Raw genomic sequence first — 24,289 nt, 5'->3', positions numbered from 1 at the left:
CTCTGTCTGTGTTTGCCGATGCCGTGCCCCTCGCCATGGCTGCTTTGAAGACTGACCTCCAGCCCAGCGGCCTCCAGCTGTGGCTTTACCTGCCCTGGCACCTCTGGCCCCCCCGCTGGCCAGGGTTGAAGATGGGAGTGTGAGAAGCTCCACCTCCTGGGCAGAGTGGGGTCACTTTTCCTCTCAGTCACTGTCCTCTCCCCTCTCTGAGGTCTTCCTAACTGGCTGGGGTGATTCGGGGGTGATTCTGGCACCTACACACCCCTGGATTTTCTAGAATGGAAGGGATGGTAGCCCCTGGCCACATGCACAAGTGGTCAAGGGGGAGGTTATAGCAGACGTGTGGGGGAACCTGACTCCCCAGTGTTGTCAAGCAGAGAGGGGCGCTGCCCTCTGCGGAGGGAATACAGTGTGAGGGCCAGAGCTGCTTGGCCTCGCCTCCCGCCTGTACTGCATCCCCAGCTGAGCCCTGCAGCCTGGCGCTGGGCCAGCAGCAGGCTGAGCAGGTCCCAGGGGCGTGGTGGTGACCAGTGGTGGAATCAGCCTACATCAGCCAGGCAATCGGCAAGGCGACACAGTTCACCGGCGACAGCTGAGCTGGCGGCAGCCGGAGCCCAGGAGGCAGTGGCCATGAGCTCTGTGCTGTACTATGCCCTGCCCGCCCTGGGCAGCTATGCCGTGCTCTCCATCTTCTTCCTGCGCCGGCCTCGCCTGCTGCACACACCTAGGGTTCCGGCCTTCCGTCCCCGCCTGGGGGCCCACCGGGGAGGTGAGCTGGGGGGTGGGGGGTTGTAGGCTACTGAGGGTGGAATAGGGAGAGCAAGACACGTGCCAAGGTGGACAGCAGAGAGGGGTAGGTCTAAGGGGCCAGATGTTAGAAAGATGGCAGACCGAGGCAGGAGGAGAGCAGGTGACAGGGCAGGATGTGGAAGGAGGAAAGGAGGCTGCCCACCTGGGCTGACGGGGTGATGAGGCAGGGGCCGGGGGGAGGAAGGGCCCAGCCCCAGGGACCCACCGCGCTGCCCCACACAGGGTCTGGAGAGAGGCTGGAGAACACCATGGAGGCCATGGAGAAGTGAGTGCGCCCGCCCAGCCGAGCTGTGAGGTCCTGTGAGGTTGTGCCAGCTGTGCGCGGCACGAAGCCAAGGGGTGCCATGCACTTCCTAGTCTGGGTGACTGGAGCCCCGGGAGGCATCGCGCAGCTGCATATCCCGCTTTAAATTGCCCCCCGCTCCCCTGAACCTCCCCACCACCCCGTGCCCCACGGCCCACTGACTTTCGCTCCCTTAGCGCCATGGCCCAGCGCGCAGACCTCCTGGAGCTGGACTGTCAGCTGACCCGGGACGGCGTGGTGGTGGTTTCCCACGACGAGAACCTGTCCCGCCAGTCAGGCGTGAACAAGGATGTGGGCAGCCTGGACTTTGAGGTGGGCCTTGCCCTAGCCCCCCAGACCCAGAGAGCCCCCACGGAGCCTCCTGGTGACGTGCCCCCGCCTCCCCAGGAGCTGCCCCTCTACAAGGAGGAGCTGGAGGTCTACTTCTCGCCGGGTAAGAGCATGGGGTGAGCCCCGGGCGGGCCAGCTGAGGGGCCATGGCCTCAACCTCTGCCCTCTCTGCTCCGGAACTTGCCCCTCTTCCCCTGGGTTCCCACTCCCACCGCCCGCCCGCCGCTGCTCTCTCCCCTTAACCCCCCAGGCCATTTTGCACGTGGGTCAGACAGGCACATGGTGCGCCTGGAGGATCTTTTCCAGAGGTTCCCTCGCATGCCCGTGAGTGTGGAGGTCAAAGAGGAAAACGAGAAGCTGATTCACAAGGTAGTCTGTGGGCACGGTGGGGAGGGCCGGCCTGGGGAGAGGCCCGACTCCCTTTCATCTCCTTCCTCCTCCTTCCAGATAGCCAGCCTGGTGAGGCACTTTGACCGCAATGAAATCACCATCTGGGCCTCGGAGAAGAGCTCAATCATGAAGAAGTGCAAGGCTGCTGTGAGGCCCTTTCCCTCCCTGCTCCTGCAGCCCCTCCTCCCAGGCGCTGGAGCCCTGCCCAACCTGGGGGCCTAGGCTGGCGGGGTCTGGGGGGTCCTGGGGGATTTGGAGAGGTGAGGTGGTGGCGGAAGTATGTGAGCCAAGTCAAGTCATGCTCCTGGGAACAGGGAGGGTGCATTCAGGCCTTGAGAGCTGGGCCAAGATGTGGCTTTGATCCTGCAGATAGTAGGGTTTCCTGAATGTTCCAAAGCTGTTTCCCCTGCAGCCCAAGCCTCTCTGCTCCCCCAGGAGCAGACTGACTCCTCTCACCCCCCCATTGCCTCCCAGAACCCCGAGATGCCGCTCTCCTTCTCCAGATGCCGAGTCATCCGGCTGTTACTGCTGTATTACCTGGGGCTGCTGCCCTTCGTCCCTATCCCTGAGAGGTTCCTGTTGTGCTTCCTGCCCACCATCATCAACAGGTACCTACAGGTCCCCATCCCCCTTCTCCATCCTCCCCCAGCTGCTTCTGTCCTTAGAAACCCGACCCCCCATCTCAAGCCCCATTTTGTAGGGTCCCCAGCCACCTTCAGGATAACCCCCACAGCACTGTGAAGACAGGGGCTCTCACCCAGCATTCATGGATACTAAGAGGACCATGAACCCTCTGAAACTCAGTGCAAATGTACTGGTATGTAGGTGTGGATAGAGTTTTGGAACAAAAGGTTCATTTACTCATCCATTCATCCACCTAGTATTTATTGACTGCCGACTCTTCCAGGTGCAGGAACACTAGTAATAAAGACCAGTGTGGGTGGGGCAAGGCCCTCAGCGTACAGGGAGACGCATGTTAATTGTAGCATCACTCTGATGCCCCAAAGGAAAAGCAAGTGTTTTCCTGCGGGGAAACAAGGATTAACAAAGTAACGTCTGGGTAAAGTATGAGGAATGTGGATACTTCGCCAGCTCTCGGGCCGCCCCCCTCCCCCAGACCTGCTCTCAGAGAATCGGCTGTGGTGGCCCAGTGCTTTCTGCTGTCATGAGAAGCGCCCAGCCAGCCCCCACAACCCTTTGCAACAAAGACATCATTATTCTACAGAACTTTGTATATAGAATGTTTATGCAGGATTTAGTGTTTCCACATCCTTTCGTCAGTTGAGCTTTACTTGGCAGCACCCCCAGGAGTTATAGGAATCATGACCCACAGAACATGGAGAATCTGAGGCTCAGAGCTTCTGTAACTTGCTCGAGGTGATACGGCTAGAAGTCCGGGGCCTGGCTTGCCCTGGGCCTGACTCCCAAGCCTGCCCTGGGACACTGGAGGGGCTCTGAAGTCTCCCCTGGGGTGGGGCAAGCAGGGGCAAGGAGCCGACCCATTAAACGCTGACTGTTCTCAGAAGCTGGTCAGACCCAACCGGGAGGACCTCCAGACTGTGTCCAGCTTGGGAATCTAGCTAGGTTTCCGCCCTGGCCCCACCACAGACTTGCACGTGACCTCGGGCAAGTTAATCAAACTCTCCAAGACTGAGTTTCCGCTTCTGAAAAACAGTGAGGGATGGGCACACCCTCAAAGCATGGAGTCAAGGATATAGGAGGAGGATCTCACTGAACAAAGGGTGAATTCTTTGTCCGGGCAACTGCAAAGGTTCTTTTTAAAAAAAATTTTAAAATTTATTTCAGAGTGGGAGAGAGAGATAGAAACATCAGTGATGAGAGACAATCACTGATCAGCTGCCTCCTGAACACCCCCTACTGGGGATCGAGCCCTTGACGGGAATTGAACCCGGGACCCTTCAGTCCACAGACCAACACTCTATCCACTGAGCCAAACTAGCCAGGGCTACAAAGGTTCTTTTAGCGGGGGGGTAGGTTTCACTGGTCAGGGATCACAACCACCCCCACGCTCCACCCCCGTGACGGAGAGAGACGCATGGACTGACCACGACACCCCTTCTCCACAGGACCTACTTCCCATTCTCCTGCTCTGGGCTGAACAAGCTGACAGCCGTGGTTACTAAATGGTGAGGTGGGCGAGACGGCTGGGTGGAGTGTCCCCAATGAGACCTGCCTCCGCCCTTCTCCTCAGTCCCCCTCATCTTGACCTTTGCCACCCCCGCCCCACCAGGCTCATCATGAGGAAAAGTCTGATCCAACACCTGGAGCAGCGAGGAGTGCAGGTGAGGCTTCGCTGCCTCAGTTCCCGGCGGGGGCTGGCACAGCGTTCCAGCCACAGCTCTGCTGCTGCCCGGCTGGCGGCTTGGGCAGGTCACCTTCCGAGCCTGGTTTCTTCACTGTAAATGGGGATAATGACAGAGTTAGCTCTTCTGGGTATGTCACTGGTACTTAGCAAGGGCCTGATAAATGCTAGCCATTATGGTGATGTACTGAACTGTCCTGACCCCTGATGAGGGGCTGGGCAAAGACTAGAAGAGAAACAGGAGCCTGCCCACCTCCTCCCGTTCCCAAGCTTCAGCTTTGACCAGGTCATTTAATTAGCAAACCTTGGTTGAGCATATTCCGGGCACTAGGGGCACGACGGTACTGAGCAGGGAGTTTACGGGGCAGAGGAGCGGAAGGAAGCAGGCCATCACCAGCACAGGGGCGGCTCGTGGACAGGAAAGGCAAGTGCGCCGGCCTGTGGGGTCAGAGAAGGCCTCTGGCCGAAGTGAGGCGCTGGCTCCAGGGGCGGACAAGGGAGAGCACTCAGGCGGGAGGCTCCTGTGGGGAGGCCCAGAGGAGCTAGAGGCTGGCAGTCTGAGAAGCAGAGAGGGCTCCCGCCACGGCAGGCAGCCCGGAGGAGGCAGCACCAGGGGGCTGGAGAAGGCAGCGGAGGGCCTCCGTAAGGAGCCTGGGCTTCTGCCCAAAGGGAGGGGAAGCTTTTGAGGGAAGAGCCCTGACCCAGTTGAGATCTGTTGAGTGAGGGTCATCCGTGTGGCGAAGTGGCTGTGGGGGCCACGGTGGAAGCAGAGTCTCATGAGGAGGCTGATGCTGCCACGGACAGGATTTGGGCTCCAGGGGTAACAGTGGGGATGGATGGGAGAGCTTACTCACAGACCGGCCACTGATTGGACGAGGGTAAGTGAGGATGAGCCCTCCCACTCCTGGGGGCTTCACCTCAGCTCTAGGAGGCTGGACCTGAACGCTCAGCTGTCTCATTAGGAAACCCTGAGGTCCACTGGCCTGCGCAGGGCACAGATCCCGGTCCCACCTATGTCGGTGCCCACAGGAGAGGACTCAGGAGTCAGGGCAGGGAGAGCAGCGGAAGGTGCGGGCAGGCCGGCGGCGCTGGCCCGCTGGCAAACAGTCCACCACTGGCTTTCCGTGGCGTATATACTGCCTCGGCCGATTTCAGGCTACCAATGTGAAGTCACTGGACGGAGCTGGGAAGAGATGCGAGGTAGCACATCCTTGCAGAGTATTTCCATCGGACACAATCGACAGACGTAAATCATCTCCAGGGCATAGTGATAGTAAAATGGAAGTATAAGGAAGTGATGAGTTTTTAGATTTTATTGCCTTTGTTTTTAATACGGTTTACGGGATTGCAAGTTTATGCAATTTAGTATTTAATAATGGGTGTGTCCAAAACCAAGTTGAAAAATTTCTGAAAACTGCACAATCAGCTCCCCAGCATGCCGCTGCGGGGAGGCCTCCACAGAGAGCTCTGGCCAGCTGGGTGCAATGGGGAGCCCCAGGTCAAGCTGCTTGGAAACGATGCCTCTCTCCCGCTCAGGTGGTATTTTGGTGCCTTAATGAAGAGTCGGATTTTGAAGTGGCCTACAGTCTGGGGGCCACTGGCGTCATGACTGATTACCCCACAGCCCTGAGGCGCTACCTGGACAACCACAGAGCAGCGGCCCCCGTCTCCTAAGCCTGAGGCCCTTGCCCTCAACAATGTTTCTCTTTCCCAATAAATATTTTATTTTTAGTCAAGCCTTTTTGCATTCTTTTTAGGGGGCAGAGGGTGTCCGGGTATCAGAGATGCTAGAAAACTCTAAAGATGGCAGCCTAAGGCCCGGAACTAGCCTGACCCACTGGTTCAACCACATTCCAGACCCAGAGTAATGCCACACCCTGTGCCAGCCTGGCCTCCACTCTCCTCAGGAATGTCCCTTCAGAGCCACAGATAATGGGTCCATTCTCCTGAGGCCACTAAGAGCGCCAGGCCCACAGCGAGGGCCTTGGCTGCCCCTGAGCCTCCTCACCTGGCTGCACAGGTGGGCATGGCGGACGGCGGGGCCTCAGCACCACCTGCTGCCTCCCACGCCCAGGCTTCCTGCTCCAGAAGCTCCCAGTTCCCCAGCCCTCTCCAGCCGGTAGGTCTGTCACTCATTTACGAAACCGGCTTTTACAAGCTTGTGGACGACTGACTCTAGGCCCGGGCGGGCCCCGGGCCCGTGCAGGGAACACGACAAGGTTAGCATGGCCCACGTGTGTCAACACTCAGGTGAGAACGGGCAGGGGAGCCCACAGCGGACCCCAACTCCGCCTGCAGGACGGGCATCGGAGGGGCCGCCACCTGGAGGAGGTGATGCTCAGCCGGGCTCGCTTGTTCCCAGGCGCTGCCCCGGTCTAACCGGCCACGCCCTTAGCGCCTGCACTCCGCGGCTGTCCCTGGTGCAATGGCCCAGACCGCGGGCTGGACCACAGCGAGAAGCCACCTCCGCCTCCTGCAGGCGGGCAACCTCGGCAGAACGCGAACAGCAGCAGAAGCTGCCGCGGGGATGGAGGGTGGGCCCGGGCGGTGGGCAACGCAGGCCGTTATGACTATTCTGTCCCCGGGGGCGTGCATCCAGACACCGTGCCCCTCCGAACCCCGCGCAGGTCAGGTACCTCAGACACGTGCCCCTTCAAGAACCGCGGGAGGCCCGAGGGGCGGCTGGGCCGGGCCGGGCCGGGCCGGGCCGGGCCGCTGGGCGGCGAGTGGACTGCGGGCGGCAGCCGCATTTCCGGGCGGCCGAGCCGGAGCGGGGGCAGGGTAGCCGGGCCTGCGCTGGCCGCGGTGTGACGCGCCCCCTCATTTGCATGCTGCGCGCCGATTGGCCGCGGCGCCGCGGGGCCCAGGGGCTGGCCCCCTCCCCCTCCCGCCGCAGCGGCGGCAGCAGCTGGTCTCGGTGTAAACAAGTCGCGGCGACTGGGAACCGGGCCGGGGTGGGGGACGGCGCCCACCAGGGCCCCCCACTCCCAGGCCAGCCACCCCGGCGGACCGGGCTCCCGCGCGCCCAGGCGAGGTGAGGCCCGCATCCTCAGGGCTGCGCGTCGCCCCGCGCCCCGCCCCGCCAGCGAGGACTGTCCCCTTCCCCGGCGCCCGCCCCCCACCCCGCGCCCCAGGTGAGCCCCGGGTCTCAGGTAAGGCTCCGCGATGCAGGTAAGAGCCCCTCGGCATAGACGAGGTTCGGCGTCCCCAGGTAAGAGCTCCACCCCCCTCGGTGACCCTCCAACCTCGGGGAGGCCCCAGCCTCCTCCGGGTGCGGGACCTTTCCCCCAGGTGAGCTCCCTGTATGTTACTTGCAGTCGCCCCCCAGCTCCGCCCCCCGCAGTTCAGCTGAGGTCCTAAAGACCATCCAATTCCTAGCCCCTTCCCGCTCCCCTAAACAGAGCTGACAGCTCATCCACTCTAGAGCCCCTTCCTCCAGTTTCAGTTGCCAGGTCAGCTGGGGTGAGGCTGAAAGCGGGTGGGTGACTCATCTTGGGCTCCTCCTAGCCTCAGTTTCCCCAATGATGCAACTAGAGGCCTCTTCAGTGAGTCAAAACTGAGCCAGTTCTGGCCCCTGGAGAGGCTGCTGGCTCTGGGGAGAGGAGACAGCAGCCAAGTGTGACACTGAGAGAGTCCCCGTGGCCCTGGGCGTGCCTGCTTGTGTGTGGCTGGGGTCCTGACCATACACTCACTCCCTCCCCAACAGGCACTGGGCTCCCTCTGCTCTCCGTGGGCCGCTCCCCGCGTGGGGCCACTGCCCCTGGCCCCCGCCATGGTGCGGATTTCAAAACCCAAGACGTTTCAGGCCTACTTAGATGATTGTCACCGGAGGTATAGCTGTGCCCACTGCCGTGCCCACCTGGCCAACCACGACGACCTCATCTCCAAGGTAACCGGACCATAGCTGGGGCTGGAATGGGAGGCTTGAGGGCCGCTTGGCAGCTCCCCACCAATAACCCTGACCCCCTCTTCTCTCCCTTCCATCCTTCAGTCCTTCCAGGGCAGTCAGGGGCGTGCCTACCTCTTCAATTCTGTGTGAGTATTTGGCCTCCTGTCTTTCTTTTCCTGACCTCTGTTGTGACCTGTGACCCATGGCACCATGCTGAGACTCCCAAAGCCCTCTGGTTCAGGCAAGAAGCTAAGGACAGACACAGTTGGATACAAGCTAGAGTTGGGCTTTGTGATGGCGGGACCCTCCCTGGGACTGCCCCTATGTCCCCACAGGGTGAACGTGGGCTGCGGGCCAGCCGAGGAGCGGGTGCTGCTGACAGGCCTTCATGCTGTCGCTGATATCCACTGCGAGAACTGCAAGACCACTTTGGGCTGGAAATATGTGAGTCAGTGACCTCTGACCCCAAGCTAGCTTTTGACATGACCTCACATCACAAGCAGCCATCGGATAATCTTGCAGAGTGTTATGGGCCCAGCTCACACATGGTCAGGGGATGAAAAGTCAAAACAGTCTTTCATCCCCTGACCATGTTTTCATCTCTGACATCAGACAAAAGCTTTTTTTTTTTCTTCTCTTAACCCATCCATCTCCTCACAGGCACAAGCACCCCATTTTAGAGATGATGATATAATCAGAATTACCATTTATTGCCAAAAATGCTTATTGTTATGTGCATCACAACAATAATTACAACAATCCTGTAGGTAGAGTCTACTTTCTCTTCACTTTACAAAAGAAGGAAGCCCAGAGATGTTAGGTAACTTGCCCAAGGTCACACATCCAGCAAGTAACATAATAGGGACCAGAATCCTACTTTGTTTTGTTTTTAACTCCAAACCCTTGACCCCAGCTTCTATTACCATTCAGAGGGTCAGAGAGGTTGCCCAAGACCCCACAGCAGCACAGAGCTTGGGTCCATGTGCCTCCTTTTCCACTGCCCTCCTTACCACTGCTGCTGTCCAGGGTCTGATTTCACTGCTCCGAGTTGCATTTCCTTACCTGGCAGTGGAGGATAAAGCCACCACTTGGCACCCAAGACTGTTATGGAGATCAGATTAGATGCAGCAGCAGAAGATGCTCTTGGGAAACTGCAGCTGCTTGGAGCTGTGGGGCCTCGGTGATGTGGATGCCCCAGGCAGAGGCAGACAGGCAGCCCTGACCAGAGTTCAGCCCTGGCCCTGCCACAGATTTGCCTTGTGTGCCTGTGCAGGTGGCTTGGCCTCCCTGGAACTTTGTAAAACAAAGAGGTGGCCAGTGTAGAGGTCAAAAACGCAAGTGCTTGCAGGGCCAAGCAGATACTGTGGATCTGAAAAAGGGGCAACATAGGTTGGAGGCAGCACAGCCTGCCTCTGTGTTAGTAATTCAGTTATTTCTATTAAATTCCCTGCTGGCCAACAAACACACGTGTAGGCCAACACTGGCACTCAGGCTACCAGTTTGTAACCCCTGGGTCTTGTAGACACTTACATATCCTCATTGTTGGAGCCAACATGAGCACTTTCAAAAGTGCCCACTATTCAGGGAGTTCTGTCTATCCCACTAGTGAGAAACTCGACCCTGCCACCTACCAGCTCTGTGTCTGTGGGCAGATGGCTTGGCTTCTCTGGGTGACCGCTTCCTCAGATATGAAATAGGGCCAGTCATACCCATGCCCCAACCTCTATCCCTGCTGGTAAGGCCCTTGCTCCAGGGATGACAGGCTCTCCCCTCCTTTTAGGAACAGGCCTTCGAGAGCAGCCAGAAGTACAAAGAGGGGAAGTACATCATTGAACTCAACCACATGATCAAAGACAACGGCTGGGACTGACCCCCACTCTTGCCTCATGTGGCTCCAGCCCGGCCTGGCCGCCAGGGGGCGCCACTGGCTTCCCTTCCCTGCCGGAAGGGAGCTCTGGACCCGCAGAGCCCTGCAGAGGAAGGACTCGGCTCCTGTACATATATTTTATTGCATGCACTGTGACCCTGGGGGGAGATCAGAAGGTGGGACACCACCACCCCCACCTCCCTGCGATCTGGCTGGCTTGGATCTCATTTTTTAACCTCTTCCCGCCCCGCCTACCCTCTCGATATGGCCCTGTGTGCTGTTCTCTTAGCCCAGTGCAGCGTCTGCCCTGTGAACTCCTCCCACTGGGCGCCTCTTACCGCACGCGTGTCCCCTCCCCTAGTTCTGTAGCGTTTGTATATAATAAAACAATGAAGCGGAGACAGCCCCAGGCTTATGTGGAATCGGGAAGGGGGAACTCAAGTGCAGAATCCTGCCTCTATAGACCTGTTCCCATCTGAGCCCCAATGGGGTAGGTAGGCACCGGCTAAAGGTGGGAGTCTGCGCTCCTGGGGCCTGGCCTCAGCCATCTTCTCTAGGACCCGGGACAGGTCTCACTGCCTGGGATTCCGGAGCCCACCCTGGCTCCCTAGACCTTGATCTCGGTTGATCGTCTTCTCAACCTTAGCGTTTTGCCACCACCCAGCGGCCCCCGCGGCATCTCTCGATCTTCTCTGCGGCTAAGTTGGCGCTGGGTCTGCTGGGAAATGTAGTTCCCAGGGGTTCCCAGGGCTCCCCAGCACGGGACCTTCTGAAAAACCCAGGCAGCAGCCGGTTGGGGGCTGTAGAGCTGTGGAGACCTGTAAACTTTTGAGACTTGAATGAAGGTGGAGAATGAAAACCAGGAAGGGCTCCAGGGTTCGGCCCTCGGCTGCGGACTCCAGTGCCCTGCGTAACAATATGCTCAGGCTCCATCCCTCCAGCCGGCTCGTTCCCTCCAAGCCCCATCCTCCCAGTGAGGGTGGTGGGGGTCACCTGCTAGGAGTCTGAGCCGCCAAGGTCTGCCCCAGGACTCCAGGCTCCATCCCAGGGTGCAGGCCCCGCCCCCTCAGCTCAGCCCTAGCTGGGGCTCCCCCCGTGGGAACGGGGACCAGCTGGCCGGAAGCGCCAAACTGCGTCCCTGTCCAAGTGCCGGGGATCAATCAGGCCGAGGAGTTAATTATGTAATGAGGGGCAGGGGGTCGAGGCTAATGAAGCCTGCGGGGGAGGGTGCCCAGGTATCCGGCCCCTTCTTATACCCCTTCCAGGCCCCAGGGGTCTCCACCCCAGCCCAACTCCAGGGCCCCAAAGAGGGAGGGGCTGTGATCCTGGGTCTGGAAGGGGCTGAGCTGTGAGCTATAAAGGGGGCATCTCCCAGCACCAGGGGACTCTAGGCAGCCAGACCTGAGGCCAGACAGGACTACTCCATGTATCACCCAAGAGAGTTGTACCCCTCCCTGGGGACCGGCTACCGCCTTGGGCCCCCCCAGCCAGTGACCGATTCCAGCTTCCCGCCTGCCCTGGCAGAGGGTTACCGCTACCCCGGTGAGCTTTGGGAGGAGCTCCTCTGTAGGGACTGAGGGTTGCTGTGGACCTGGGCTGGCTCCTCATTCTCCCCCCATCTCCAGATTTGGACACTCCCAAACTGGACTGCTTCCTCTCCGGGATTGAGGCTGCTCCCCGCACCCTGGCGGCTCCCCCACCTCTTCCCCCTCTGCCCCCAGCCCTGGGCACTGAGCCGTCTCCTCCAGCCCCAGAGGCCCTTCACTCACTCCCTGGAGTCAGCCTGAGCCTGGAGAACCAGGAGCTGTGGAAAGAGTTCAATTCTGTGGGAACAGAGATGATCATCACCAAAGCTGGGAGGTGAGGGGGCTGGGCCAGGGTCAGAGGACCCAGTGTGTTCCTGGTGGGGGGTCTCTGGGAAAGGCAGAGTTCCTGGTGATGGGGCTAGTTTGAGGGTTTCTAGGGGGGCTAGAGCTCTGCCTACGTTCAGAATGTGATTGTGGTCTGGGCCAGGGGTTACTCAGTGACCGATCACGGTCATGGTGTGGCAAAGGCCTGTGGCTGGTTTAGGGACCAACCTAAGGAAAGAGTCATAGGTCAGTCTGGGCCCTGTCCAGAAAGTCTGGCTGGATTATAGCTTAGTATGTGGCCTAGATCAAGGGGTCAGTCTATGGCTGGAGTTGGGCTTCAGACTATAACTAGAGTCAAGGGCCAGCCAGTGACCAGCGTCAGGGAAGTCTGGCTAGGATCAGGGTTAGCATTAAGGTTTGTCAGCACATGACTAGATTCGGGGTCACCTTGGAGGCAGGGATATGGTCAGTGTGTGGCCTTGTGGAGCGCTTTATCTAGGCGAGGAACTCGGGCCCTGGCATGGCATCTTCTCCATTGAAAGCAGGGTTGGGATGTGTGTGTGTGTTTGGCTAATCCTCACCAGAGGACATTTTTCCCATTGATTTTTAGAGTGGAAAGGGGAGGGAGAAACATCAATGGTTGCTGCCTCCCACATGCATCCTGATGGGGGCTGGGGATTGAACCTGCAACCGGAGTACATGCCCTTGACCAGGAATCAAACCTGAGACCTTTTGGTGCAAGGGCCAACACTCCAAACACTGAGCCACACCAGCCAGGGCTTTTTTTCTTTCTTTCTTCCCTGAAGCAAGTTTGTCCAGTGCTGTAGATTATGGTGCTGGAGATCAGGTGAGATCCTCAGGGTGGAGAGCAAAGAGGCTCCTGGCAAGATTTCCAGGAGAAAAGTGTGACACCACCCCACCCCCCCACCCACCCCCCGCCTGCTTCTGCAAATGGAGTTTGAAGGGCCCAGAGTCAGGATTGCGAGCTCTGCTTCAACTTTTGTGACTCTGATCCGATCCGATCACCTAACCTCTTGTTTCCTATCTATAAAATGGGATGGAACAAGCTTCCAGGCCCTCCCCTCAGTTCTAACTCCAGCTCGAATGTTCCCTGACAAAACTCTGAGCTGCTGGCTCTGCCCCCTTGTCAGCACTGTGCCTGCTTGTGGCAGCTGGGTAGCTCAAGGCACTCCTGTCTTCTTTCCCATCCAGACGCATGTTCCCTGCTTGTCGAGTGTCAGTCACTGGCCTGGACCCTGAGGCCCGCTACCTGTTCCTTCTGGATGTGGTGCCAGTGGACGGAGCTCGCTACCGTTGGCAGGGACGGCGCTGGGAGCCCAGCGGCAAAGCCGAGCCCCGCCTGCCTGACCGTGTCTACATTCACCCTGACTCCCCTGCTACTGGTGCCCACTGGATGCGGCAGCCTGTATCTTTCCATCGGGTCAAGCTCACCAACAGCACACTGGACCCTCATGGCCACGTGAGGCCCAGGCTGGGACCCCAGGCTGGGGGTTGGGGTTGGAACCCAGGGCTAGGGGTCACTTCTGTTTCTTCCCTCCCAGCTGATCTTGCACTCCATGCACAAGTATCAGCCCCGCGTACACCTAGTGCGGGCCGCACAGCTTTGCAGCCAACATTGGGGGGGCGTTGCCTCCTTTCGCTTCCCTGAGACCACGTTCATCTCTGTGACAGCCTACCAGAACCCACGGGTGAGTGACCCTGCTTGAGGGGGGTGGGTGGTGGTACCCTGCCTCAGCTGCAGGAGCTTTGACTCTGGATATGTGCCCCCAGATCACACAACTGAAGATTGCAGCCAACCCCTTTGCCAAAGGTTTCCGGGAGAATGGCAGAAACTGTAAGAGGTGGGCACCGTTCATTCATTCACTCATTTATTCACCAAATGTTTGTTAATCCCCCACTATGTGCCAAGCACATAGTGGGGAGTTAATAGACATTTAATGGTAAATAAAAACATTTATTCATTCATTGATTCAACAAATACTTATTTAGCACCTATGTGCCAGGCACAGTGCTAGGCACTGGAGAAGCATCAGTAAAGAGGACAAATGAAAGCCCTGTCCTCATGGAACTAATACACTGGTGGGCAAAGTAGACAACTAAACAAGAACAGTGATGACATGTGTTAGGGGTAAGTTCTAAAGACAAAAGCAAGCAAGGAAGAATTGCAGTGAGGTATTTATTAGATAAAAGGCCTGGAAAGGCCTCACTAAGAGACCTTTGAGAAAAGACTAGACAGAAACATGGGAGGGAACCATGTGGATATGTGGGAACGGCATGTGGAGCGTGGAACCAGCATGTGCAAGGGCCCTGAGGTGGGAACACACCCGGGAATGGTGAGAGAGGTGGAGACAGATCATGTTAAACAGTAAAGGGTTAGTTAGGACTTTGGCTTTTAATCTGAGGACAGCCCCCTGAACTGGTCCTTGCCTTCAAGGCAGAAGAGACAGACATTAATCAAGATTACCCTAACAGCCGAAACCGGTTTGGCTCAGTGGATAGAGCGTCAGCCTGCGGACTGAAAGGTCCCAGGTTCGATTCCGGTCAAGGGCATGTACCTTGGTTGTGGGCACATCCCCAGCGGGGAGTGTGCAGGAGGCGGCTGATCGATGTTTCTCTCTCATCGATGTTTCTAACTCTCTATCTCTCTCCCTTCCTCTCTGTAAAAAATTAATAAAATTATTTTAAAAAAAGAAAAAAAGAAAAAGATTACCCTAACAAGTGTAACAGTGTAACTATTAAAAATGTTACCAGGGAGGGCATGTTGTGCTATGGGTGGTCAGACGACCTCCTTGAGGAAGTTATGCCTGAATGGAGACAAGGATGAGTTCAGCAGGTGAACAGGGGACAGAAGAGAAGATTGAAAGGCAGCTAGTGAGGATGGCCAGAGCAAGGTGGGATGAGCCTCGTAGCTTGGGAAGAAGTTTCCATTTATTCTAAATGCAATAGGAAACCACTGGAAAGTTCTAAGTGGGGAATAAGTCCCAGCTTTACTACTTTCTAGTTATTTAATTCTCTGGCCTTTAGTTCCTTCATCTGAAAAATGGGTACAGTATGAAACCTGGTAGGGTGAATGTCTAGCACCTGGTAAGTGATATCATCATCACCATCATCACTGTCTTTCCCAGGGAGCGAGATGCCCGTGTTAAGAGGAAACTGCGGGGCCCAGAGCCAATAGCCACAGAGGCCTATGGGAGTGGAGGTGAGTACTGTCCCCATGGTGATGGGGCCAGGCCTGAGGTGCTGATCTCCCTTCGCCCAACCTGGTTCTTCTGTCTCCCGAGATGCACCAGGTGGTCCCTGTGACTCCACCCTGGGCGGGGATGTTCGTGAGTCAGATCCAGAACAGGCCCCCGCGCCCAGGGAAGCTGCGCCTGCCCCAGCTCCTCTGTGTGGTGGCTCCAGTGCCGAGGCCTACCTTCTGCACCCTGCAGCTTTCCATGGGGCTCCCAGTCACCTTCCAACCAGGTGAGTGGGACCAGGGCACAGACTGGGCTATTCCAGTCTGGGGGTCCCTCTCCAATGTTCTGACACCTTTTTCCACTTCAGGAACCCCAGCTTCCCTCAGGCTCCAGACTCGGGGCGCCCAGCCCCCTACTCAGCTGCATTCCTAGAGCTGCAGTCTGGGCCAGGAAGCTCAGGATACCCAGCGGCTGCACCCCCAGCACCCTTTGCCTCACATTTCCTCCAAGGGGGCCCCTTGCCCTTACCTTACCCTGGGGCCTATCTGGATATGGGGTCCAAACCAATGTACTGAGCCACCGCCAGGCCCCTCTGCCTCCCTCAGTCTTCCATTACAGATTTCCAGTTCCCTTCCCCCAGGCTGTAGCCCCCTCACTTCCACTGACCCCATCCCCCACACCAAATGGCTGCCTTGGGCCTCCTCCACCCCACTTCACACTTTGACTTCATTCCCACCCCCCTCTGGCTTCAAAGCTCTGGCTAAGCTGCTGGGAGTCCAGCTGGGGCCAGCTTCCCCTTCCAGGCTCTCACCTCCGTGCGAAGAGAGGGAGGTTCTGCCTGGCCAAATGGGGCCTTGGACCAGCACCACCAACTCCTGGCTTCACCCTTGGGCTCAGCTAGTCATTATCTCCTTGCCCCAGTGCGAGCCACACCAGAGTATTTTTGTTAATAAAACTCAAAAGACATCAGTGCTCCGGAAACATTGGGCTAATGGTGTTTGGCCCTGGGAGGGACTGGGTGAGCAAAGGTTTTGTGGGGAGACCCCGGCCCCTGATCTAGACTTGCCATTTCCAGCTGCTTGATCTTGTGTGTGTAAATCCACTTGCTCTGGGCCTGGTTCCTCTTCAAGAAAACGGGGGAAGCAATGTCCTGACACTCACTGTTCTGAGAATTAAACAGGCCGTCTCTGAGGGCCGGCCCTCTACCTCGCGCTCAGGAGCGGTCAGTCAGTGGATGGATCAGGAGGCTCTGGGCAGGTGAGCTGGCCTGCGCCTCACCTTTCTGGTGGGGTCCATCCCAGGTCCCAGGCAGCAGCACTACTCATCCCCAATCAAGTCTGACACAAATCCAAAGACCATAGTTCTTCTATTAGAATTTTTTCTTTTTCTCAAAATTTTTATCTAAAAACAAACCAAAAAAAATGAAAAAAAGAAAAACAAAAATTATTCGAAACTTCATGGTTCAGGTGGGGAGAAAGGAGGAGCATGGAGCTCAGGCTCCGAGCCTCTCCAGAGAAAGTCCTCACCCTCGAAGTGCCCTCTTTGAGGGAGAGCAGAGCTGGGGACAGCCCCCCATGCCCAGCCTCCATCTGGAGAAGAGGGTAGAGTCACAGTGGTCCAAGGGCCAGAGGGACTGGAGGGGGCTGGGGGGCAGGGGACAAAGGGGTCACAGGAAGTAGTCGGCCACAGGCTTCTTGGAGGGGATGCCCCGCGTCTCTTGGGGAGCAGCCTCAAAGATGATAAAATCTTTCTGGAGATGCTCATCCAGCTCCAAGATGGCTGCCACATTCCCACAGCTGCAAGTCGGAGGGCGAGGGCGACAGTTAGCGTGTGTCAGCCTAGATCCCACCCCCACCGTGACCTCCTGACCCAGGCAGCTCACCGGTAGCAGTAGTTGGGTGCCGACCACACAGTGAGCACAGTCTCATTGAAGTGCCACTTGTAACCTTCCATCACCAGTTGGTGGGCACGGCAGATCATGTCAATGTCGTTGGCTGCATTGAACTGAGCCACCACGTCACTGCCAAATAGGTAGCCAGCCCCACGGGGGCTCACACCCCAGCCTGTTGTGTCTGAGGCAAATGAAGGCAGAGATGGGGAGAGGTGTCCTCAAGGCATCTGACTGCCCACTGCCCTTCGAAGGAGAATATCCTGCCCCCTCCCCGAATCAGGCCTGTGGGGCAAGAGGACAGGGCCTGGTTGTGTTCTGGGGGTTCTGCAAATGCTGAAGCAGGTAAGCTCCAATGATGAGACTTTCCTGATAGTTGGAGTCACCTCAATAGGAGTGGCCATGCAAGTTACTGTCCAACTAGGGACACGGGAGCGAAAGGAGGTGCTTCTAAGAACCACACCGCATACAGGTGTGAGCAAGGGCTGCCACAGCTCGTCTGGGAGCAGTAACAGGGCATTCGGGCACGGCAGGGGGAGAGTGGAGACTGTCTTATAGCAGAAGGAGCCCTGGACTGGTACCTAGGCTTTCAGCCTCAGCCCTGCTCCATATTAGCTCAGGAACTCCCCAAATGAGGCGTTCTCAGGGGCCGATCACTGTAAGCTTTGACCTCTGCAAAAGCCCCTTCGCAGGCAGGGAGCCAATGATTTTGTCCTAAACAAGGCTCTGATACACAGATCCTAATTCCGCCCAAGCTCAAAGCACCCAGCTCCCTATGCCCCTGCTCTGAGGGTGCCAGCCAGTCTGCAGGTCAAGGACAGACGCCAGTGAAGACCAGCCCGCTCTACTCTTCCCCAAACGTACCTGGTCTCAGCGCCCTTTCAAGGTACTTGCTTTACCCAAAGCACTCAGTGTCTCAGCAAACTAAGGCTAAAGCCTGGCTGCCCGGCCCCACCTGCCCTCACCTTCAGGGTCAGACCAGAGCAGGTCACACATGGGACCATCATGAGGCACCTCCTGCTTTCGGTCAATCGTCCGGATCTGGTCAAGGGTCTGGATGGAGGGGGAGAGGCCCCCGTGCACGCAGAAGATCTACAGGGGAGAGCAAGACAGGAGGGAAGGAAGGCTGAGGCCCGGTGCCTCTCCCGCCTCTCCCACCCCCACCCCCACCCCCACGGAGCCCTGGGCAGCCTACCTTGCCATCAATGATGGCTGACAGGCTGAGGTAGTCAAAGATCTCAGTGCAGTAGCGCCACACGGTCACCGAGCCATATTTACGCAGGCACTCGTCATAGAAGCCATAGACCTGTGTGATCTGACGGCTCTCATGGTTGCCCCGGATCAGGGTGATTCGATCAGGATAGCGAACCTGAAAGTAACCACCAAGCCAGGGCTGGGGTCCAGGCTCTCTCTCTCCCTCCTACATCTCCTCACATCTGTCAGCCCCACTCCATCCTCATCACCACCCTGGCCCAGATTCATGCCATCTCTTCCCTGAATGGTGTTGTACCCACCTCACAGGCTCCCCGCCCTCCTTCAGAAAATACACCCCCCCACCGCCGGCACCCCATCAACTACACACCTACAGGTTCTTCTTTCACCTCCCAGATAGAGACCAGGACCAAGACTAGCAAGACATTCAAGGTGCTTTGTCATCTGGCCCCTTACAACCTCTCTCCCACCAGTGGATGTTGTATCCAGTTGAACTCAACTCCTTGTCATTTTCTGAACAGACTGAGCCTCTATTCCCTCCCCTACAATGCCACCCCTCTGACCTCATCCTCCAGGGGCCCAATCAGGTGCCCCCAAGTCAAGGAAAGCTTCTGTGACCACCCTTGCCAAGCAGAATCTGTCATCACCAGCAGCACAGCTCAGAGTTGGGGGTGGATGGAGCAGGAGAGGAGGGCGGAAAGGATGCAGACAGGTCAGGCCTGAGGTGGCCCAGGTTTGGGCTCCAGAAGACAGCAGTCCCCACCTTAAGTGCCAGCAGCAGGAGGAACGTTTCAACGCTGTAGAAACCACGATCCACAAAGTCCCCCATGAAGAGGTAGTTGGTCTCAGGGACGTCGCCACCCACCTGGGGGGAGGGAGAAGGTCCTAAACTGTCCCCTACTCAGTCACGTTGAAGCCCTTCTTTCACAAAGGGCCCACCTAACTAGAGGCCTCTTGCCCCCACTCCACTCACCAAATTCAAGCTTTCCCTCTCAAAGGGGCCTTCCAGTCACCCTCCAGGTCACCTTCCCCAGTGCTGCCCCACACTCACTCTGAACAGCTCCTTGAGGTCATAGAATTGTCCATGGATGTCACCGCATACCTGGGAAGGGAGAGGTGTGTGGGAACTCGCCATCCGAAAGCCTCTGCTCCCAGGGGATATCTCCCAACGATCACTCTCAGCTAAGCCTCTGCTTCTCAGCCCCAAACCTCCTGTCCCGCCCGTTAGCCTGGTCTGCAATCCCCCTCCGTCCCACAGTGAATGCCAGCTATTCTCTGGGCAAGAGCTAGAGCCAGGCCTTTTCAGACCTGCAGCTCCTGGAGGACCTGGCCCCTGCTTTCCCTGCTCCCCTCAAGGTGCCCAGAAGGAAGTCCTGACAACAAAGAACACGTAGAAACATGTGGAGTAGAATCACTTACCAAACCGAGGGTCCTTCTGCCCTGGCCCAGAGTCTCTCTCCAACAAGTCAAAAGCCCCTTCCCACAACTTCCATTTCTTACAGCGAGGGGCCCTTGAAGATGGGGCTCCCAGGGAGGAGGGAGCCCACAGGGCTACAGCGAATGTCTACATGCCTCCAAACCACGCTGGCTTCGGAGGGACAGAGGGTACTCACTGTGACTGGCGAGTCCACCCTCTGCACGTTGCTCTCCTCTACCAGGATCTCCCTGCAGACAGAAGAACAGGTCACCACAGCCAGGCCAGGCCAATTCCCGATCTTTATTTTTTTGGGGGGGGGGGTGGGGGGGCGGGATATGCGGCAGTCCTTGAACCTCTATAGGGCATGAGTGAGGTGCGCAATTTCCCCAGGAAAGGCTGACCACAGCCCTCACTGCTCAATACCCTCCCGTGGTTCCCCCACTGCCAGCAAGCCAAAGCCCAAACTCTTGTTCTAGCTTTCAAAGCCTTTCCCCGGTAGGCTGTGACTTTCCCAGCCTTGACCTCCCAACCCTCACCCTCCACCGCTTCCTCTCACGCGTCCCGCACTCCCAGAAAACAGATCTCTGCCCAGAGCCCTCTGCTCCCTGCACTGCCCGCTCAGCTGGAGTGCTCCGAGACTGTGCCCTCGGCGGAGCTCCTGCAGCTCCTCTCCACCCCACAGGGGCCTTCTCCCAGGCTGTCTAAAGGCACAAGGGGCTCGCCCTGGGCAGGCCAGTCATCAAAGTGATCTTCAAAGTGATATGTTGTTGCTTTTTTTTCATTATTTAGTTAGAGGAAGTGAGGACTTCATTCTGTCATCTTTCCTTGCAATGCGTCTGACATAAGTGAGTGAGCATGACATAAAATCACTGTCAGGTTCAGACACCCGATTTTAGTACAATTTCCAGATTTCATCCTTGATGGTAATAGCAGCGGTGAACATTCCAGTTCACACCATACGCCAGGACTCTAGTATGAGCTTTGCATGGATGACACATGCAATCAAATCACCACCCTCAAAGGCAGGCACTGTGATGACTCCCACTTCTCAGATGAAGAAAATGGTTGAAGTCATACAGGTGGGACTTGAACCAAAGCAACCTGACTCTAGGGTCTGTGCGCTTTCATCAAGCCACTCTGATGTGGCCCAGGCCTGGCTCAGCCCTGACGGCCGGTCTCCTGGACTCGGTTCCTACAGGCCCCTCAGGGCACGCTGCAGGACAAAGGCAGCTCCAAGGAGTGTGCTTTGCTTTCTAGGAATGGGAGGAGAGGCCCTGGCTGTAGTCTGGGGGCCCTGCAGCAACCAGGATCTCAACCTGTACTGCATCTTGTGTTGAACATCATTCCTCATCAACTGCTTATAACGACCTTTTCAACTGACTGGGGGAGCTTCCTTTCCTCCCCATCTGACAGGTAAAAAACCGAGGCTCACAGAAAAAAAGGGGCAGGATCAAGGTCACAAAGCTGGTGTCTCAATTAGAACCCAGGAGCCCAACTTCCTGAGAATTTATGCCAGCCTCTCCCGGACTCGGGGTCAAAACTTCACCGCAGTGCCTGCCAGTAGGGCCCCAGCATGGTGTGGAATGGAGACCCAGCCTCTGACCCCATCTCTGTCACCAGCAGCACATCACCAGCCCTCTCAGGGCTCGCACCTGCTCGGCTTTACGTCCACAGCTAACACTGCCTTTCTAAGTGCTCACCAAGTGCCAGGGCCTGTCTCTGGATATGAAGACTCTCATTTGAGTTTCATGATGATTTCAAATACTTGGAGAGGTCAAGTGACTTGACCGGGGTCATACTGTTCAGCGATGGAATTCGTACTGAAGACCACCTGATGCAAAATCCCTGCTCTTCGAATATGCTGACTTTTTAATAAGAGCAAGTCAGCTCACACACTTCAGGCCTCTGTAATTCCCAGGGTCCAGTCTGTATACCCTCTGAGCAAGCCAAAGCTCTCGACACTACCAGCCTTGGCCTGGGTCACTGGTGGGCCCCCAGGAAGCCATGGCCGGGTGCTAGAATTGGCCTCCTTCGCACTGGGCCTGAGATAATAGCGGCCAACTCGAGCCTCTCTAGTACCTCCTAGCTCCGGCTCAGTCTCAGCTGGACACGACCTCCCACCCCTCCGTCCTCTGTAGCCTCTCATAGTCTAACTGTCTCTGCCTGGCTGCCCCTGAGCATGGAGAGCAGTAAAAGACCTGGATGCAAAATCAACCTCCCCTCCAACCATCAGTCAGACTGTGGGTAAGACATTATCTTCTCTAAGACTCATTTCTCTTCTCAAATACTCACTCCTGCCTTCCTATTCCATAGGGCTGCTGCAAAACACAACGGTGACTGAATATATAACTTCTCTGTTATTCTGGAAACTCCACCATGCTTCCCAAGCTTTAGCTATCATCACCACCAAATTGATCCAGGTCCTACGGGGGCAGATAAGACTTATGGGAAAAAGAATGGTGCCAGGCAGCAATTGGTTTAAGTTCCTAAAAATGCCATCAAGACAGAGGAAGCAGACAAAACATGGAAGAGCCACAAACAAGCATTTAAAAAGGGGCCTTGCCTGTTCACCAAACCCACACAGGCCCTGTCTGGGGGCTAGAGTGTCTGGGGTGGGAGGGAGCCAAGCAAAGAGCCACAAGTTCAGCACCCAGCTCTGCCCCCCTTTCTCTGGGTGATCTTTAGTCAAGTCACTATGCCTCTAGGAGTCACAGCCTCCGTTCTGTAAAATGGAGCAAACAATTCCAACCTCACAAGATTGCTGTGGGGAGGAAATGGATATAAATTCTTTGCCAGTACAAAGCCAGGCTAATAGTGCCTTTGCTATTCAGTAAATGTAGGGTAATTCTGCTCTTTTCTCTCTCTGTTTTAAATAGATTTTTATTAATTTCAGAGAAGGAGAGAGAGGGAGATAAAAACATCAATGAAGAGAATCATTGATTGGCTGCCTCCTGCACATCCCCTTCTGGGGATCAACTCCTCAACCCAGGCATGTTCCCCACCCAGGAATCAAAACGTGACCTCCTGGTTCATAGGTCGATGCTCAGTCACTCAGCCACCCCGGCCAGGCTGGCTCTTTTCTCACAAGTCTCCAGCTTGGCGGAAGCCAGTCACACAGCACCTCAGAGGAGGCAGGTAACTGGTCTCCTCAGGGCTTCCCACACACCTCAGGGCCTCCAATCTTCCTCTCATCCTGCTGGGACGGCCGCCCTCCCTGCCCTGCTCCCATCCGCTCCCTAATTATTTCCCTCTTTCAAGGCCACTTTCTGTTAGAAGTTCCCTCATGACTTCAGTCCGTACCAGCATTGCCATCTCCCTACACAGTGATAGCAGTGACACCTAAGGATTGTTGAGCACTCATGCTGCACCAAAGCACCAACTTACTGACTCTTCCAGCCATCTTATTCAGTTCTATGATTCCCAACTTACAGATGAAAAAAACCAAAGCGTTCCGGAGACCTCAGGGACCACCAACACAGACAGTAAGTGGCAAAGCTCAGATTCCAACCTACAGCCATGACCTCCGGGAGGCCGGGATTTTAATCACTACGCGTTCCTGCTCCCACAGAACTCGAGAAGCCGGGCCTCCCTCGAGCCACGAATTCATGCTGAATTCTACTCTGGCCTATTTGCCGCCATGTCTCAGGCTCCCACCCTGCACACGAGAGGACCCCCCTCACTCCACCTCGCGTCGTGGCCTGAAAAGAACAGGACCCGAGCACTGGCTCAGGCTCCCTCCCTCCCTCCCTCGCTGGGCTGGCTCTGAACAGGAGGGCCCTCATCTGTCAAAGGGGGCACCATGCCCAACCTCCGGGGATGTGGCTGGACTCTGTGTTATAAACCAGGGTCTTTAGCGTCCCTGCCTGGCACTTCGGTTCTTGCTGACGTTCCTGCGTGTCCTCTTCCTCTGCAAGGCCTACCCGCAAAGGTCAGTGCCCCCGACACACAGTAGGGGCGCTTCCCTGCGCGTCCCCCGTGCTTTCTGTCACTCGCCGCCTCACTGAACGCTTCCCCCACACTCCAAGTCTCTGTCCGGGCCTGCCTTCCCCGCGGGCTGCCCGGGCACAGGCCTCCGTCCGCTCTCCTCCGGGAGCGTGTCCAGGCCGAGCCCGGCCCCCGTTCCGGCCGGGGCCGCGGGCCGGGCGCGCCGGGCTCACCGGGCCTTGGCGCACAGGGCCTTGACTTCGCTCTCCTTGATGAGCTCGCAGCGCCGCAGCTGCTCGATCTGCCGGTCCAGGTCGCTGATCTCCGCCATGGCCCACCCCGGCGGGTCCGAGCCGGGGCCGCCGCCCCTCCGCGCCGCACAGGGCTCTCCTGGGAGAGGCGAAGCGAGCGGGTGAGAAGGTCCCTCAGGGGTCCCGGGGATGGGGGGGCCCGGATTCCGAGGCTGGCCCGCCTCCCTCACGGCCCACCGCCCCGGCTGCCCCCGCGGGGGCCGGTGGTCTAGGGGGTCCCCGGCTCTTACCGCCGCTGCGCCTTCGGCTCCGGCTCCGGGGCTCCCCGCCTTCCCCCTCCTTCCCTCCGCTCCCGGCCGCCGCCGCCGCTTCTACTTCCGGCCCCTCCGCGGAAGCAAAGGAGGCGAGTTCCGCCGCGCGTCGGATGTGACGTCATACACGCCCTGCCCCGCGCCGCGCCCCCGCCCCCACCTCCGGGCCGGGGCGGAGGGGAGCCGGGACCCGGAAGTCAGCCTCGGGCGGAAGTCACTGTGGCCGTGGGGTGCGATCTCGGGGCCGGGTCGCCCCCGGCTCAGTTGGGGAGGCCGAGGCCCGGCCGGCTCCGCCAGGGACGTGGATACACGTGTTGTTGGCC

The 24,289-nt window shown here is 57.5% G+C and overlaps 4 protein-coding genes and 1 long non-coding RNA gene across 7 annotated transcripts; 3 read left to right on the top strand and 2 right to left on the bottom strand.

The window, feature by feature from the left end:
* Positions 1 to 117: 117 nt before the first annotated feature.
* Positions 118 to 5,893, top strand: GDPD3 (glycerophosphodiester phosphodiesterase domain containing 3). Of its 2 annotated transcripts, XM_059692374.1 has the most exons (10): positions 118 to 769; positions 1,033 to 1,075; positions 1,291 to 1,426; positions 1,502 to 1,547; positions 1,695 to 1,813; positions 1,892 to 1,981; positions 2,309 to 2,442; positions 3,922 to 3,981; positions 4,086 to 4,137; positions 5,694 to 5,893. In XM_059692374.1, exons 1-10 carry the CDS (start codon positions 631 to 633, stop codon positions 5,829 to 5,831), a joined length of 957 nt encoding a protein of 318 aa, XP_059548357.1. In that variant the 5' UTR covers positions 118 to 630; the 3' UTR covers positions 5,832 to 5,893. The 2 variants fall into 2 exon arrangements, with proteins under 2 accessions (XP_059548357.1, XP_059548358.1); XM_059692375.1 differs by lacking the exon at positions 1,033 to 1,075 and having other exon boundaries at positions 630 to 769.
* Positions 2,703 to 6,954, bottom strand: LOC132232791 (uncharacterized). Its single transcript, XR_009452476.1, has 2 exons — positions 6,794 to 6,954; positions 2,703 to 4,251 (listed from the first exon to the last, which is right to left on the bottom strand). It is a non-coding gene; the product is annotated as an uncharacterized LOC132232791 (long non-coding RNA).
* An 83-nt stretch (positions 6,955 to 7,037) lies between these two features.
* On the top strand, positions 7,038 to 10,312 carry YPEL3 (yippee like 3). Its single transcript, XM_059692387.1, has 5 exons — positions 7,038 to 7,191; positions 7,864 to 8,046; positions 8,149 to 8,192; positions 8,382 to 8,490; positions 9,827 to 10,312. The coding sequence occupies exons 2-5, from the start codon at positions 7,930 to 7,932 to the stop codon at positions 9,914 to 9,916; spliced, it is 360 nt and encodes a 119-aa protein (XP_059548370.1). The 5' UTR covers positions 7,038 to 7,191; positions 7,864 to 7,929; the 3' UTR covers positions 9,917 to 10,312.
* Positions 10,313 to 10,456: 144 nt separating this feature from the next.
* On the top strand, positions 10,457 to 15,934 carry TBX6 (T-box transcription factor 6). Its single transcript, XM_059692369.1, is given in 8 exon segments — positions 10,457 to 11,485; positions 11,488 to 11,773; positions 12,976 to 13,243; positions 13,326 to 13,472; positions 13,555 to 13,625; positions 14,910 to 14,983; positions 15,066 to 15,249; positions 15,331 to 15,934. Coding segments are annotated over 8 exon segments (1,386 nt in total). The 5' UTR covers positions 10,457 to 11,337; the 3' UTR covers positions 15,539 to 15,934.
* Positions 15,935 to 16,310: 376 nt separating this feature from the next.
* Positions 16,311 to 24,086, bottom strand: PPP4C (protein phosphatase 4 catalytic subunit). Of its 2 annotated transcripts, XM_059692377.1 has the most exons (9): positions 23,946 to 24,086; positions 23,638 to 23,794; positions 19,677 to 19,728; positions 19,115 to 19,165; positions 18,827 to 18,928; positions 18,047 to 18,220; positions 17,817 to 17,943; positions 16,846 to 17,035; positions 16,311 to 16,759 (listed from the first exon to the last, which is right to left on the bottom strand). In XM_059692377.1, the coding sequence occupies exons 2-9, from the start codon at positions 23,733 to 23,735 to the stop codon at positions 16,630 to 16,632; spliced, it is 924 nt and encodes a 307-aa protein (XP_059548360.1). In that variant the 5' UTR covers positions 23,736 to 23,794; positions 23,946 to 24,086; the 3' UTR covers positions 16,311 to 16,629. The 2 variants fall into 2 exon arrangements, with proteins under 2 accessions (XP_059548360.1, XP_059548361.1); XM_059692378.1 differs by lacking the exon at positions 18,827 to 18,928.
* Between the last annotated feature and the right edge of the window lie 203 nt (positions 24,087 to 24,289).

Source organism: Myotis daubentonii, chromosome 4, assembly GCF_963259705.1.
Source record: "Myotis daubentonii chromosome 4, mMyoDau2.1, whole genome shotgun sequence".
NCBI classification, from domain to species: domain Eukaryota; kingdom Metazoa; phylum Chordata; class Mammalia; order Chiroptera; family Vespertilionidae; genus Myotis; species Myotis daubentonii.
The sequence above is the reverse complement of the archived record's forward strand: the minus strand, read 5'-3'. Positions and strand labels throughout refer to the sequence as shown.

Bases quoted from the DNA above. Each gene is read 5' to 3' on its own strand.
- YPEL3 (XM_059692387.1), top strand. From the start codon at position 7,930: ATGGTGCGGATTTCAAAACCCAAGACGTTTCAGGCCTACTTAGATGAT. The intron at 8,047-8,148 runs GTAACCGGACCA...TCCATCCTTCAG, and splicing joins ACGACGACCTCATCTCCAAG to TCCTTCCAGGGCAGTCAGGG. The intron at 8,193-8,381 runs GTGAGTATTTGG...ATGTCCCCACAG, and splicing joins GCCTACCTCTTCAATTCTGT to GGTGAACGTGGGCTGCGGGC.
- GDPD3 (XM_059692374.1), top strand. From the start codon at position 631: ATGAGCTCTGTGCTGTACTATGCCCTGCCCGCCCTGGGCAGCTATGCC. The intron at 1,076-1,290 runs GTGAGTGCGCCC...TCGCTCCCTTAG, and splicing joins ACCATGGAGGCCATGGAGAA to CGCCATGGCCCAGCGCGCAG. The intron at 2,443-3,921 runs GTACCTACAGGT...CCTTCTCCACAG, and splicing joins CTGCCCACCATCATCAACAG to GACCTACTTCCCATTCTCCT.
- PPP4C (XM_059692377.1), bottom strand. From the start codon at position 23,735: ATGGCGGAGATCAGCGACCTGGACCGGCAGATCGAGCAGCTGCGGCGC. The intron at 18,221-18,826 runs GTGGGGACTGCT...GGTTACTTTCAG, and splicing joins TCCTGCTGCTGGCACTTAAG to GTTCGCTATCCTGATCGAAT. The intron at 17,036-17,816 runs GTGAGGGCAGGT...CATTTGCCTCAG, and splicing joins GCTCTGGTCTGACCCTGAAG to ACACAACAGGCTGGGGTGTG.